Source organism: Dreissena polymorpha, chromosome 10 (genome assembly GCF_020536995.1).
Source record: "Dreissena polymorpha isolate Duluth1 chromosome 10, UMN_Dpol_1.0, whole genome shotgun sequence".
Classification (NCBI taxonomy): Eukaryota; Metazoa; Mollusca; class Bivalvia; order Myida; family Dreissenidae; genus Dreissena; species Dreissena polymorpha.
In genome coordinates this window covers 16,291,988-16,307,651 of record NC_068364.1, presented here as the reverse complement: position 1 = coordinate 16,307,651, position 15,664 = coordinate 16,291,988, and the positions used below count along the sequence as shown (strand labels likewise).

The following is a 15,664-nucleotide window of genomic DNA, read 5'->3' as shown; positions in this document are numbered from 1 at the left end:
ATACAGGTTTTTATTTCTTTTAAGGTTTAAATACAACATGTTGACATCTTGTGTTAAGATCGTTTGCAAACCGGCATCTATCGAGCTTGATTTAAGTGCTATTGGTGAAGTTGGAAGGTGTTCAGTTGATCGCGTACTGTGAGGTTGCGATTTATTTATCTAATGTATTGCTACTTTATTTAGCAACTTCTGAAATATAATACTGATCACATTGCTGGTCGTTTATGCCTCACTCTGATTTGAACATATATACTCATGGGCTCTTTGTATAAGGTAAATTTTATAAACCAATAAACCTGTCACCTGTTTGTCATGAGACTGTAGAGATCCAGTAACTTGTCAAGGCAATCAATAGATATCTAAGACGCTGTTTTAGAATAGCATAACAATATGTGTGTGTTTTCCTATCAGGGCACGTTTGTGTGAGTGCTAATCACTCAGTGATATGCGTGCAGACTGGTTTGTATTAATGTGTAATCATAAGATAAACATAATATGTAGCCGTAGTTGGTATGCATAGAGAATCGGAAATAGAGAGGAGGCAAAGAAGCAGATGATAAAGGATGATGATATGTTTGGTATTATTATCATGGTATGTGGGGCGATGTTGGGTTTATAAATGAGTACATGATTATAATCTAGAATTAACGGCTGAAAATGGAAACAGAACAATTAATAATAGTATACTTTTGAAAAATATCGTTGGACATTCACCACTATCCATGTTATTTAACTTATGAAGTGATGACATAAAACTCTGGTATGGTTAAATACAGAAAGACAGGTGACGTTCTTTCATAACTTAAAGCATTACGATTTCACAGTGACCGCATCGAGCTATATTTGGCGGAATAAATTATTTCAACTACAAAGCCAGTAACACTGACCAACAAAATTTGTCGAGAATAACCTTTTAACTAATGTAAGTATTACTAATTTATATGAGCGCATGCAAAAACCATGGCCACAGTCGAGCGTAAAATGACAAATGCATACACTGAGGTAAGAACATGAAGTAACAACGGCTTATAAGACATCGTGGCGGTCCTTATTGGTTCGAGACATACTTCTGTCATTGTCGAAATACTCTCAAATCGAGTAATGGACGAAAAAGACGAAATTTATAACTATTTGGTCAATGTTTATGATGACCGTTGTTAATTCCAAGTGTATACGCTCTTATGTAGATAAATGCTGAGACATTAAAGAAAATGCATATTTGCCTTTACAGATTCAAAAATTAAAATACTGCTTCCTCGTAATATACATGTATATGATTATGCTAAATACGTGTTGAATACACATACTAATAGTTAGGCCTAAACAACTTGATCGGACGTTATTCGGATTTTTCGCACCAAAATGTTTTAAAATACAAGTTCTTATTTTTGTATTGCACACCCGCATGGTCCATTTGTCTTGCATCCACGTGTTTTAATGCGGAGACGCTATTTCCCCTCTTCATTTTCGCCAAGAAAACACATTCTACGACATACACTATTAATTGTCTGATTTATTGTTAAAAGTCTACAATGACAGTTTTTAATAAGCTGTAATCGTTGGGCTCAAATATTTTACAACTACAAAAAACAAAATATTTTGTTATTCTTGACTTTGAGCAAGCATGATCAAAATCGAAACTTAAATAAAAACATTGTATAAATTGCGCGTGTTTTCCAAAACGTCTTGGGGAAGAATTCCGTCAATTAACTGAATCAATTTGTAATGTGTAAAAATAATATCTGACATAACATGTAATGTCCTTAAGTACAAAACAATAACAAAGTGTGTTCGCTTATTTCACTTGACACGGGATAGGATCCCCATAGAGCGCAGCGACAATATTTCTGTCTCTCAGTTCTGACATAGCGTTCCTTGCTTTGAACGTCGCGCTGCCGATATGCGGTTAAACCACTTAAAAATCTAAGGTCAAAAGAGGATGTGACGTCGATAAAGGCTCTGGTGACGTCACATCAAGTCCCGCCGCTAAAATATCGCCATTTTTTAAAGCGTTGTAAAGATCGTCCTGATTCACTAAACCGCCCCGGCTTGTATTGATGATATCGCATTTTTCTTCATTTTCCTGAAGGCGTCAGCGCTGAACAGACCAGTTGTCTTGCTATTGTGCGCACAACACCCGATGACGAAATCCGAGTCGTTTAGAAGTTTATCGAATGTAACGTATTCAGCCGGAAGTTGCGCGGCCGACGCTTTTTCTGTCTGACCAGTGTACAATATCTTGGAGACGCCAAAAGGTTTCAGTCTTTGAGCCATGGCAAACCCGATTCTTCCCGGACCTAAACGAGAATAGTCCAAAATGAAAATTTAGAATATAAAGAAATGATGATAATCAGTGATCTAAACTAGTTTCATAGTTTCCCTCTAACCCGAACGTCTTCTCTCAAATGAAAACAACACATATGAGAAATACAGCTTTTATATTGGATAAGCCTGCGTACTACCGGATGACACAATGCAATTCGTAATGCGAGTATTCATCATACAAAAAGACATAATTATATACATTCGATGTTCTTTACAAATATGCAACACTGTAATCAACTATATATTCATAAAGAAACTTGTCATTCACAGCCCTTTACCTTAACTTTAGGAAAATTAATGTTTAAAACCGGTCAGTATCGCCAAGTTGAATGACAATTCCTCGTTCGTTCACCCGCATATACCTTTCTACAACGCCCTCTAACGGCGACTTATCTTATTCAAGGGAGATTATTTTCCTCTAATTCACTTTATTCAAACTAGGGAAATTATATTTCACGCTCGTACTACTACTGCTGCTGCTTACGTTAATGCAACTGCTGCTGCAAGCACACGTCCACTGCTCAAATTGTATTTGTCAAACGTTGTTTTGTAGATACGAACTTTAAAGGTTAGACAGAGTAATCAGCCGGAAAATTAAGACAGCGTTTATTTCTTTAACTGTTTAATTGACTGTCTTTTTTATACCAGAGACGTAGATTAAATGTAATCTACGTCTTTTTTATAAACAAATGTTGTAGATCAAATAAATATTGCAAAAACGATTCGGACTCGTTCGAATTAGATCTGTCTAATAACAATATTCACAAGATTTCACAAAACTAATTTGCGAGGACCAGGCATTAAAATTCCATTCTGCTAGCATTGTGGTCGCTTAATTACGTCGACTATGGCGACTATAGATATATAAGCAATATCCGATACTCATGACATCGGATTCACGGTCTTAAAAACGATAAACATGATACTATGCTTCACATGGCATGTATGCGAAAATATACTTCGTGAAAAATATGGCGCGTCGTAGAAACTGTCAAACGATTGACTTAACATGACATGAATAGTTTATTTCCCAACGCTTTTACGTTAATACGTACTTCCCAAGCCGACAAGTGTGAGATTTTATTAAATGTTTTTTTTTTATCTAGGTACGTAATTACTACGCCAACAATCAATAATAAAGAATTGCTTTGTGAAAACGGGGCTTTATTCATGTGCGTTTAGTCAGTGTCGTCCCAGATTAACTTCTCCACACAGGCTAATGAAGGACGACACTTCCCACCTAAAGTAAATTTACGCTGAGAAGAGACTTCCATTAAACGAAAAATACAATAACAGCGGCAAGGGTTGTCCCTGATTACCCAGTGCGGATTACATAAGCTATTATGGGACATCATTTCACGCACATGCATTTAAATCCGTTTTCACAGTTCGAGGCTTTATAATTTGTTTATGGGTATACTATCAATGTGAAATACGTACCAACAACGCCGACGGTGGCGCCTTCTAGCCCCTGTCCGCACAGCCAAAGAGGGGCCCACGTACCCCAGGACCCGTCCTTGACTGTCGTCATACCTTGGCACAAGACATGAAGATAAATATAAGCGGTGCTCTTAGAATAATGGGCTTGATGCAGGTGAGTTTAGAGCGTCCCAGATAGGCATTTGCAGTCCGCTAATCAAGGACGACAATGTCCGCCTGAACTGGATGTTTGCTAGGAAAAGACTTCCTTTTAACAAAACACACCATACAAGCGGAAAGTGTCGTCCCTGCTAATTGCCCAAAAGACTTCACAGGCTAAGCTTGGACGACACATTACGCCAATGCATTAGGCCCTTTTTTCCCTGACCGCAACTTAAATGTAGTAATATATGTGCATACGGAATATTTGTGCATAGCTGGAATCATCTTTCTGAACACAACACATGCTGGTCGATTCAAATATTGGTTTGATATATTAATTTAATTGTTTATGATCCATTTTCTGTGATATATTGCTTGTCAGTAAACAATACATAAAATTACTTTGTATATAGAAAACTGTGCTGATTAAAGGTTCATGTAGAGACTTTATTTTGAAAAATGTGGGACCCCAAGCATTGAACTCAAATTTGACTAAAGGAAGAGTGCCACATTGAAAATGTATACATATATGCTTTGAAGGATGTTTTTCCTTCAAACTGCTACCAATTTTGTACATCAACGTATCATACCATCCACAAAATCAATCAAAATACAAAGCGATTTTAACACTAACATATACATTATTTTAAAAAATCTGAATCATGTTTATTTCACGTATTTCGGCGGAAAATTATATAACTAGTGAATAATATCGACATTGACGAGGGCAAGTTACGCTTAAATAGTAAAAAAAAAATTACATATATAGATATATCAAAACTCGAACACATGTCATTTCATCACCATAGGGGCAGCCATTTGTAAATTCATAAAATAGAAAGAAACATGCTAAAAACTCACTCATCGCCTGTTTGACATTCCAAACGGTTGACGATGACAAATGCATTGGATTGTAATCTTTCCGTTGATGTTTGCAAACTGCACGATCAGACCTCATAAACACTCAAAAGAATAACTATGTAAGAAGCATTTCATCAATGTATACAATTGTTGTCGAATCACCATACTTTTTTATTGCGCATAAAAAAGTACGCTTACAGACTGACAGAAAGATCGATACGTAACTCCGTTAAATTCATCACGGTATACTATTCTATTGATAATATATATAATAACACATCGCTTTAACAATCTTAAAGGAGAAATAATTCTTTTAAACAAAGTTTTTAATAACGAAAGTGAAAACAACGGAAGTTAGATGGATATTCTGTGAAATGCACTTCGGCTTCAGAAAAACAATACAAATAAACTAAAAAAGACGTGTGGGGAACAATTTTCAGCTGGAAAATATTTGAAATAGGGTAAGTGATGATATCTCTACGTGGTCATTTCTCTTATTGAGTGTGATCTCTTGCTGATTAATGTTAATAGTTGTTTTACTAGTTGCGAACCAACTGTCAAAATCAGTTTGTGTTTTCTCAGGTATGTGTATACACATACCCGGTTTTCTCACCACTGCACGTGGTTTCGACCGATTTGTTTTGCACGTTTTTCTACGGAGCACAGCGAGGGCCACGCTTTCAAAATGGGCAGAAGGAATCGGAATATAAAATCAATCGGTTTGCCAATTTCTTTATATTCCTTTACAATTTTATATGTCGTCTGCAATCTATTTCAATTTGAGATGGTTTAAATTTGCAATTTGGTTGAGAGGTAAATAACAAAATTGTTAAGCATTTGAAAAAGAATTGTGACTCTTATTATCCACCATACCTGGATTTTTAAAAAGTAGTTACGTTTTAGTTATTTTTAGAACTTTGTTTAGGAAATTTATCCAAAATAGGCAGTTGAATAAAAACTCATTTGTTGTTTTATTACAATACTTTTCTGTGAAATGTTGCTAACTTGACCTTGTATATGTATATAGCTTTGTATTTATTCAACTTAAGGTAGTGCATATCCTTCCTAACTTTAGATTGAGATTTTGTAAATTAGTGTAAAAATGTATTGGTTTTAAATCAAAATATGAATAAAGCACACAAATATTGAATGTCAAAAATGTGTTTATATTATTCTATCCGTCTTTAGCTTTAAATTGATATATAGTTTGACCATATTGTACCACATTGAATGAAGAAAAACCAAAGCGAATTTTTAATGAATTTTATCCCCCCCCCCCCATAAACCTTAATGAAATAAGAAAATTTGTGGACACCGATAAACGTTCCGCATCGTAGGGAATTTGGAACGTAAATGCAGTGGCTAAAGTAAATACGCAACACTTGGTAGTTTCTGGGCGAGGTTTGGAAATCTATAATAAACAAGGGACAAAATTGTCACAAAACCAGGTTTTTCCCTCAAAATGTGACCTTTACCTTGGAGATATTGACGTAATTCTTTCGCGCGACACACCGTCCAAAGATGGTGAACAAACGTGCCAAATGATTATAAAATCCCACAATGATTAACGTAGTTATGGCCCGGACAAGCTCATTTATGGCCATGTTTTTACCTTTGAACTCAAAGTGTGGCCTTGACCTTGGAGATATTGACGTAATTCTTTCGCGCGACACACCGTCCAATGATGGTAAACAAATGTGCCAAATGATTTTAAAATCTCACAATGAACGACATATTTATGGCCCGGACAAGCTTGTTCCGCCTGCCCGCCAGCCCGCCAGCCCACCAGCCCGCCCGCCGACATTTCCCAATCTAATAACCAGTTTTTTCCTTCGGAAAAACCTTGTTAAAAAGCACTCATCGTGTTTATAAGCCAATATCAGACCTTCTTGTATGCGTCAGTTCTGCCGTTGCCCTTGTCAACACATCCGGTGTGTAGCCGACCAGAATACCGCGCTTTCGGCACGCCGACACATCCATGTGGTCGTAACCGACGGACATCATGCCGACAATACGGAGATTCCTCCTAGATTTGAAAAACCATTAAAAAGAAAAGAGTAAAACCTTTCTTCCTTAAATGCTAAAAAACAGCTCTATTGGTTATACTGTTACTTCAAAATACCCTTCCATTTTAAAAATGTAAGAGTTGTGTCGAGTTCTTTAACAATTTACATGTTTTAGTAGTTTGTTACTGTATTCACTAGTTGATAGGATATCACTGTGAACACTCAAAATTCATAGATTACTTAAATGCATATGACCAAGAATGGTATTAAATGAGGTAAGTATTCATGTTAAGTTGAGACAATTGCCATTTGTAAAGTGAGCGCTATAAAAATAAACTTACAGCTAGTGAACCACTCGTTGAACATTTTAGTCTCGTTTGAACAAATGAATATTCTGTAGTCTAAGCCGGTCTTACACACGAAATAGCTTTTTTATGTGTAAGTTTATGATTGGCTCTGTTCACAATTGTGTTACAAAAATGTACCTTACAAACTCTGGAAGGGTACCTGTAAAAATAAGATCCGCGTTTGACACCGACAGCTCTGTTTAGAAATTTTGAGTGAGGCAAAACTTACTTAAACACCGTTTTATGTCTATTATCGAACCAATCTCCACGCATAGTTGTCGTTCCTTGCTCTCACATACAACTCTGCGAAAGGCTCAGCATGCCATATTGCCCAGAAACTGGGCAAAACCGAACAAACGCATGTTAAGAATATTTGATATGCATTTTTAGGATCAGAGGCGTAAAATAATGAAATAAGAATTATAAATTTACGATACATCGTGCAAAAACTTGCGAGTTTTCATGCAACTCTTTGGAACTATTGCATTGCCCATTTACGCAGATCGAAACATTCCACGCACTTAACAAATGTAAACAATTGGACATAATTTTTATTGAGTTACGTTAGGCATTGCTTCGACGTATGTATGTTTGTAGGTTTGTTAACATAACAAAAATCATATCAATTTTACAATAATTAATTATTACTTATATAAAATATTATGGTATAAGATGGTTTTTCTTTAATGCAGTGAATGTAAATGTAACCGTCGTGCAAGAGATTGTTTATTATATTGTAACCTCCATGATGAACGCTTGGAATTATCATGACATGAATGAGACGCTTTCATAAAAATAGTCCGTTCTCAGCCCATCATAGAGGTGAATGTAATGTAGCCGTCGTGAAAGAGATTGTTATCGAACTAACCTGCAGTCGATAAAACTTCTTCGTTAATCTTGTCAGTAAGCAAACAGAACAACCCATCAGCTCCGTTTAGAAGTTAATGTCTTGAAATAGCCTCGTCCCTGTCCCATTTTGTCACCTCACTTGTTTGCCTCAACAAATAAATCCCATCTTTTGGCACTCGTTGAGTTACGAATTCTTTCGGTTTAAGTCTTGTCAAAATGTTTAAGATACCTTGAAAACATTCGTTGACTATTAATTAATCGTGTAGAGTTGGTATTACCGTCGAAACTGCTGATAGCACAGAAAATGACCTCGTAATTGTTTTCATTTTACCAGTGTATTTCGCGGTCCATTGTAATCTTTATCCGGTGTACTCTTGTGTATCGATGTAAAGAAGGAATGCATCAACACTGAACACCTAGAAGTTAATTTGATACATGGAAGTGACGGCGCATGCTTAATGAAGCTAAAGCCCAATTATCTAGAAAACATTTGACAAAGGTGTGTTTATTCACCTCAAATAGACAATAGCTTTTGAATGAAAATAACTTATAATAAAAAAACGCAAATACATATTTGCCTCAAGAAATTAAACCTGGGCCATCTCGTGTATCTTTGTTTTGCTTTAATCGTTTCAGCAAAACAGTATTTTTATATTATATATTGTTGACAACATAAATCAACATCGTTTTCAGAAGGCACTTGCTATTTCGCAACTGTCTTTACTCGAGTTATTGACTCTTACTGATTAATAAACACAAGTTTAATATTGGTAGACATAAATCACTGTACAAAAATAAAAAAGCAATATTAAAAAAAAATCTGCGATGTACACGTGTTTTAGGTAGATAGTTGCATTTTCCCTAAACTGTAAATTACTTCGGAATAGCGGTGCCGGGCTCTTAGTGGTTGTAAAGTAGCTCATATGACGTGTTTTAAAGGAGCCTTTTCACAGATTTTGGCATGTATTGAAGTTTGTCATTATATGCTTTATATTGATAAATTAAACCATTAGATAAAAAAATATTCGGTAAAAAAAAAACAAGAATAAAATTTTAAAAAAGTAACCCTCAACCTGCAGTAAAAAGTCTCCAATTTAGACCACTCGGCCATCCGTGCACATACAATGAGAGATGTATTTTATACTTTATATAAGAAATCCTCGTAGTTCCACAAAATATATAACGACAACAACAGAACTCTCCAAATTATTCAATCGTTTCGCGTTGTAACGCTTTATAATTTTCAGGTTTTTAAATCGTAAAAAGATGCACATAATGGCTATTTTAGAGCATGGTAAATATTCAGTTTTACTGTTACCAAGCAGCCTGTCCATCCGCGCAGTGTGGTACAGGCAATTTGTCCGCTACAAAGTCAGTCAAGTGTTTGAGGCATCATTAGCGGACAGCGCAAAACCTGGTCAGGTTGTGCAGATGCACATATTTGTATTGAGCTACGCCAGTTTTCGACTGACGCGGATCGTTAACGAACCTGATAACATACTTAATACCATTGTATGTCTTCAAATACATACGTTAATCTGATCATTCCTGTTCACACTCACTGGCATTTATTATAAACATACTTGCCTGGAGATATGTGACATCACTATCTCCACACTTGCATTATCTGCTCTAATTAATATGCAGTCTCAAAAATAGTTTTTAAAACTGAGTGCAAAATTGATTAAACAATATTCTAAAAAATGAATGTCATTGACATTGTAAGTAATGCGTTGTGTGTACCTATCTACACAACGTTAGCCTTGTTTTCGTTACATTCACAACGTTTTTTACAATCGTAAAGTTATAAAATAGTAAGACATCAAAACTATTGTTGACAATACTAGCCATAGTTTTATGTGGACTCTGTTGTTTTATTTGAAACCAATATTTCAAAGCGATGGATGTATTTTATAACGAACCGAATTGTTCTTCATTTCCTTCGCCACATTTTAGTTTTAAAGGTACCGTCAACCACACACGACAAAAAAAGAAAAGTTCTTAAATACCGTTTTTTTAACAATTCATATGTAATTAGTTTATATTGATTTTTATATCACGACTGGTATATTACATTACTTGTTTGCTTTGCTTCCTAAATTTACAATTGTTACGGTGGCGCAAGGACCGATACGTTTTATTCCAAATAAAGTACAAACACAATACAAAACGTGACTAAATTAAAAAATCGTTAAAATGCTCATATATTTCATATTATCATATCAATAACATTTACATTGGGAGCGAACACAGTGGACGAATGAATAATTAAAAAAAATCGGTAATGTTCCACTCGCTCAAAAACTATATACCATGTTTAACGAGTATTGAGAAAGCGAATCAAACAAAATGCACAAGTTTTTTGTGGAAAAATATGTCCGCTTTATGGTATTGTTCTATCAACGGAAGACTTTGCGAACATCTAGTACTGGCGGCTAGTGTCATCCCCGATAAGCCTATGTGGAAAGCACGGGCTAATCTTGGACGACACTTCACGCACCTTCATTATTCCCAATTTTCCCAGCTCGGGGCTCGAAGTCTTTTATATCAGGCTATCTCGACGTATTTGTCAACGCATATTGTATGATTTTCTCAGGGTATACAGCACTACGTACAGAATATATGCCTCTATAAGAGCAATTACAGTAATTGAGTATTTCTATCAAATGCTAGATGAACGGCCTTGAAACACTGGCGCGTCTTAGTTAATAAGTGAATCTAAAATGGTAAGAAGCGTTTACTTGGTATAATAATACATATAAGTAAATGTAGTAAAAAGCATAAATATGACTTACAACATGCGTCTTTTTCATCTCGAAAAAAATGTATAGGTTGCCAATTTTTGTGGGGCTTTATCTCAAACTCAATAAAGCTATGTTAGGAATAATTCATGCGAGTTTTTTTGCTGGTCGTTTCGATAACTTTAAGTTTCAAAACCAAGTTTAGAAAGCTATGCCGAATAACGATACAATATGTGACTTGTTAAATAAACAATTTGACAGACATTAAATGTTTAAGAATATGTAAATAAATTGTTTCATTCATGCAGGTGGAAGAGTAGAAATTCGACAAGACTATTCATTTGGCTGTTTAATTTAAATTGCATTTTAGCGATTTAGTAAAATGAAGTTTTATGTGGGTTGAATAATTCTTTCGGTGAAGTACTTTTTTTCTTATATGCTTTATAAATAAATTGCGTGCTTAATGTAAAAAATCCCGAGATGGTCGCAAATTATCGTGTATGGACATCAAAGCCGCGTATCGTTTGTTTACAATTTCGACATTCAGACATTATTTTCGAATTGAACCAGCGCAGTTTGTTTTCTATTCAAACATAAACGTCACGATACCCTGTGGGCATAAACATTAATGGTTATTTTGATTATATAGCAAAGCTATTGTATGGCATGACCATAAAAGAATGTTGACCAGTATCACGGACTGACCGACTAACTGACCTTAAAACAACACTGTCACACCGGATAACCGGTTGCATTTGGAAAGTAAACTGGTATATTCTGTACGCTAGACACCAAGTTACTAATAAACGCACGCCAAAAGAAGAACGGATGGAAGAACGAACGGGGCAGAAAGACGTTCGGATATACTAACGAACGGACGGGTGGACACGCGGTCGGAAGGAAGGCGGGCGGGCCGAAAAAAGATAAACAAATATTGAAAATACAGACTGACATATGATGTTCACATGTTCACAAATTGTATTCCTCATACATAAGAAAATATGGATATTATTTGTCAAAATGTTAAATCGTAGCGATATTTTTAGCACAGACCAGAATAAGCGCGTGTACGATGAAAACTAATGATTATAATGTTGTATACACTTAGTACACGATTATTAAATTTACAGAAGCTGTAACGAATAAACATGTGATGTGTTACTAATAAGATAGGAACTATTCACAAATTTGACGATCCTGTTTTCACACAATATCTAAATTTAGTATATAGTCTTGCATAGATTTGTTCACAATCGCAGACAGTTTAATAGTGTCAGCAACGACATGGAATAATTAACTTCTGCGTATACTTAAGCTCATACTTCATCTAATATCAACGCTACCGGTATATATAATTGGATAATTAGAGAGTTGTAATTGTGTTCACTCTGAGTTAAATGTAAACTTTTTATCAATTATTATAGACATGCAACCCGCATACGTATGATATAGAGGAAGATCCAATGCACAGCAAATACAACATTTTTGTGTTGGCCTACATTAGCAGACAATAACTCTCCCCCGCCAAATAAATAAATAAAAAACAACAACAACAAAACAAGCAACAACAAAAACATGCACTCAAAGAAAACATTGTGTGATATGTAGTGCATATGGCTTTGGGAACAATCTAATGTGGATCAGTTATGTTAAAGTTGTGTTATTAACCCATGTATGCCTAGCGTCTAGAAAAAAGGCCCTGGAAAACAGCGTAGACCCAGATGAGACGCCACATAATGCGGCGTCTCATCTGGGTCTGCGCTGTTTGCTTAAAGGAATTTCTGTAAGAAAAAATCTAAATAGAGAAATAAATATACTAGACATCTCTAATTTTGGAAATAAATTGATCCAATTAAGAAGGATGGGAGAGTCCACTAGGCATAAATGGGTTAACGTTGCCGAAAAAATTGTACGGTACTCTTTAGTAAGTAAGATGCACGACAGCCCACTAGGTGCAGTGAATACTTACGCATGTCACTTTCGGCACATTTTTCCAATTGAGTGAAAAGTAGTTTTAATAAAAATATTAACAGCAATATGTGAAAAAGTTTTACTTAATATTTTCCTTAGCAACATAATAAATGTTTGCGCCAGCTTGCACATTAAATTTTTTAAATAAGAATTATTGATTTTTTAAAGTAAATATATGTTTAAAACATGATTTTACAAGTTTAAATGTTATATGTAAAAAATGTGTCCAAACAATTATAAATTGCCGACAGGCATTTAAGAATTTAGTGGTTGAAACCAGACTAACCATTTCAGTTGCACAAATATAATTATGATGACGCAAATCACGATGTTTACTCCCGAATCTATCACGTATTCCACTGAAGCGTCGAAAAGTGTATTGTTAAAGTTTAGGTGGGTGGATACGATTTGGTTGGAGAATGGACTATAAATACCAGGCGATCACACGGTTCGTGCACACAAGACAGATATATCCGAAGAACAGACGTCGAGGTTGGAGCATTAGAACAAGAATGAAAGTAAGAGCTTTTGCGTATTTTTGATTGGATCATCATTATTGCGTGCGGCACGTGTTATACGTACTTTACGTACTTTAACATGGCATTTAAGAGTTGCATGACTAAAGTCGCCGGGAGTCATGGAATGTATTTGGAATGTATGTGGAATTGTTTTACTCTACAGAGAATATTTAAAGAATGGAATACATATAATAAAAAAACATTTCGATACTATAATTTGAATAAAATTAGATCATTCCTTGTTTAATACTGCAAAAGATTTATATGTATGTGGTACATATATTTAGGGTGATGACTCGCCAATATAAAATATTTTTAACGTTGATTTATTTGTGATGTTAGAGCATGATATATAACAACAACAACAACATTTATTTCGGCAATTTAGCTACAAATAAGCTTCTAGCCTACAATTAGATAAAGCAAATGGTAATTCTTCAGGTAAAGATTGCTGTGATTGTTAGTTGAATATAGAGGAAGAAAGATATTAGTATTACAGGTCAAAGATCGTGAATGTAATGTAAGTGTTTGATGGTCATTGAATATTTATTTGTTAACATAAAATTAAATATATCGAAATCGCTTTTTGGTATGTTGAGAAAACTATTTAGAATATATAAATATTACAATATTACAATAGTGCATGCTTTTGGCATAATGAGAAAAATATTTTTACTATCGACATAGTAAAACCAATATTTCACATATACAATATAGTATAAATGGTACCAATATTTCACATATACAGCATAGTATAAATGGTACATTTTATCGATGAAAAATGTTGAATAATGTACATATATATATACGTTAACATAGTAAAACTAGTATCTCACATACACACTCAACAAATAAAATGATGTATGTTATCGATGAGAAAAGTTGAAATATGTACATATATACAGACAAATAGTTAAGTCAATTAGTAATTCAATTTTCATTGACGTTTGAAGCAATGATAATTATTTTTTGTCAGAAAGTTACATGCTTACGAGTTCTTCTCTTAGTCTACTTGCATCGTTAATATATTTTGCAATTTGAAGTAGTTCATATGTATTTGTAGTTGACATAAGCGATTTAAATTTGGTTGATGTTGGCCATCTGCAGTAATATGATTTGAAGTATTTTCTTCTTAGATGTGAGTATAGTGGGCATGTTAACATGAAGTGATATTCGTTTTCTATTAAATTATAATAGGTCTGCCAGATTGATTAATGTTACTTAACCAATTTTGTTTAAAATGATCTTATATTCTAATTTTTATGCTTTCTAGTGATATAGTAATACGTTCTTGATTAATCCATAAATTTGTTAACCCTATTTGTTCTAACATTTCTTTTATTTGTGACGCCCAATTGTTTTTGTTATAATTGATTCCGTTGTCGGCGTCGTTTTTCAATAGGAAATAAACTTGTTTTAGAATACTATTTTCATTTAAATTTAAGATTTTTATCCAATATCGGAACATAATAATTTTTCTGTGTTCATGCATCGGGATCCTACCTAGTTCTCCGTATAATCCTACAAGATTGGTTGATGTTTTTACACACAATAATTTGCGTAAAATTTTTGAATGTATTAGTTCTATGTCTTTTGCCATATGATTACCCCAAACTTCAGCAGAATAATTGAGAATTGGGGATATTAATACATCAAATAATTTGAGTTTCTCATTTAATTTAAATTCATATTGATTGAACACGGAAAATAATTTATGCATAGCTTTTGATGCGTGTTCTGAGATGTTCTTTTGAGTTCTGTTCCAGTTTCCGTTTTTAAAGAAATTGACCCCTAAGTATTTAAAGGAATTGACAATTTCGAGCTTTTCGTTGTTTAAAAAAAATCTATATTCGTATATCTGGTGCTTCTTTCAAAGATCATGATTTTTGTTTTTAAGGTGTTTATCTTTAATTTCCATGTATTGCAGTATATCTCAATGTCCTTTAGCATAGATTGTAACGCGGCGGGTGAAGTCGCAAATAAAACTTGATCGTCTGCATAGAGTATTAGAAATAACTTTATTTCATTGATGGAAAATACATTGTCGATATTCGAATTGATATTGTTTAATATATCGTTCACGAACATCATAAACAGTAGCGATGAGCCGCAGTCACCTTGTTTTACTCCTTGGTGTGAGTATAGGATATTCGATAGCTCATTATTGTTTTCACTACAGATCTGACCGTGGAATACATCGCTTTAATAGCATTAATAATTTTCGTGCTTATATTTTGTGAAGTGAGTTTTTGCCATAAGAATGGAAGATTGATTTTATCGTAGCATTTTTCATAATCGATAAAGGCACTATATAATTTATGTCCACTATGAATGACTTTTGCTATTATAGCTTGTAATAGGAAAATGCAGTCAGTGGTGCTTTTTCCTTTTTGGTAACCAAACTGATTTTTAATTATAGTTTCGTTTTTTTCTATCCATTTTGTAAGACGGTTGAACATAATTTG

The 15,664-nt window shown here is 34.4% G+C and overlaps 1 protein-coding gene and 1 pseudogene across 1 annotated transcript in view; one reads left to right on the top strand and one right to left on the bottom strand.

Annotated features, from left to right (window-relative positions):
- Positions 1-1,795: 1,795 nt before the first annotated feature.
- On the bottom strand, positions 1,796-9,480 carry LOC127848043 (glyoxylate reductase/hydroxypyruvate reductase-like; annotated as a pseudogene).
- Positions 9,481-13,068: 3,588 nt separating this feature from the next.
- LOC127848042 (lactoperoxidase-like) overlaps positions 13,069-15,664 on the top strand; it is a 28,531-nt gene continuing 25,935 nt past the window's right edge. Inside the window, exon 1 of the mRNA XM_052380328.1 lies at positions 13,069-13,199. Coding sequence (XP_052236288.1) covers positions 13,101-13,199 — 99 coding nt within the window. The 5' untranslated portion in view covers positions 13,069-13,100. The remainder of the gene's footprint in view (positions 13,200-15,664) is intronic.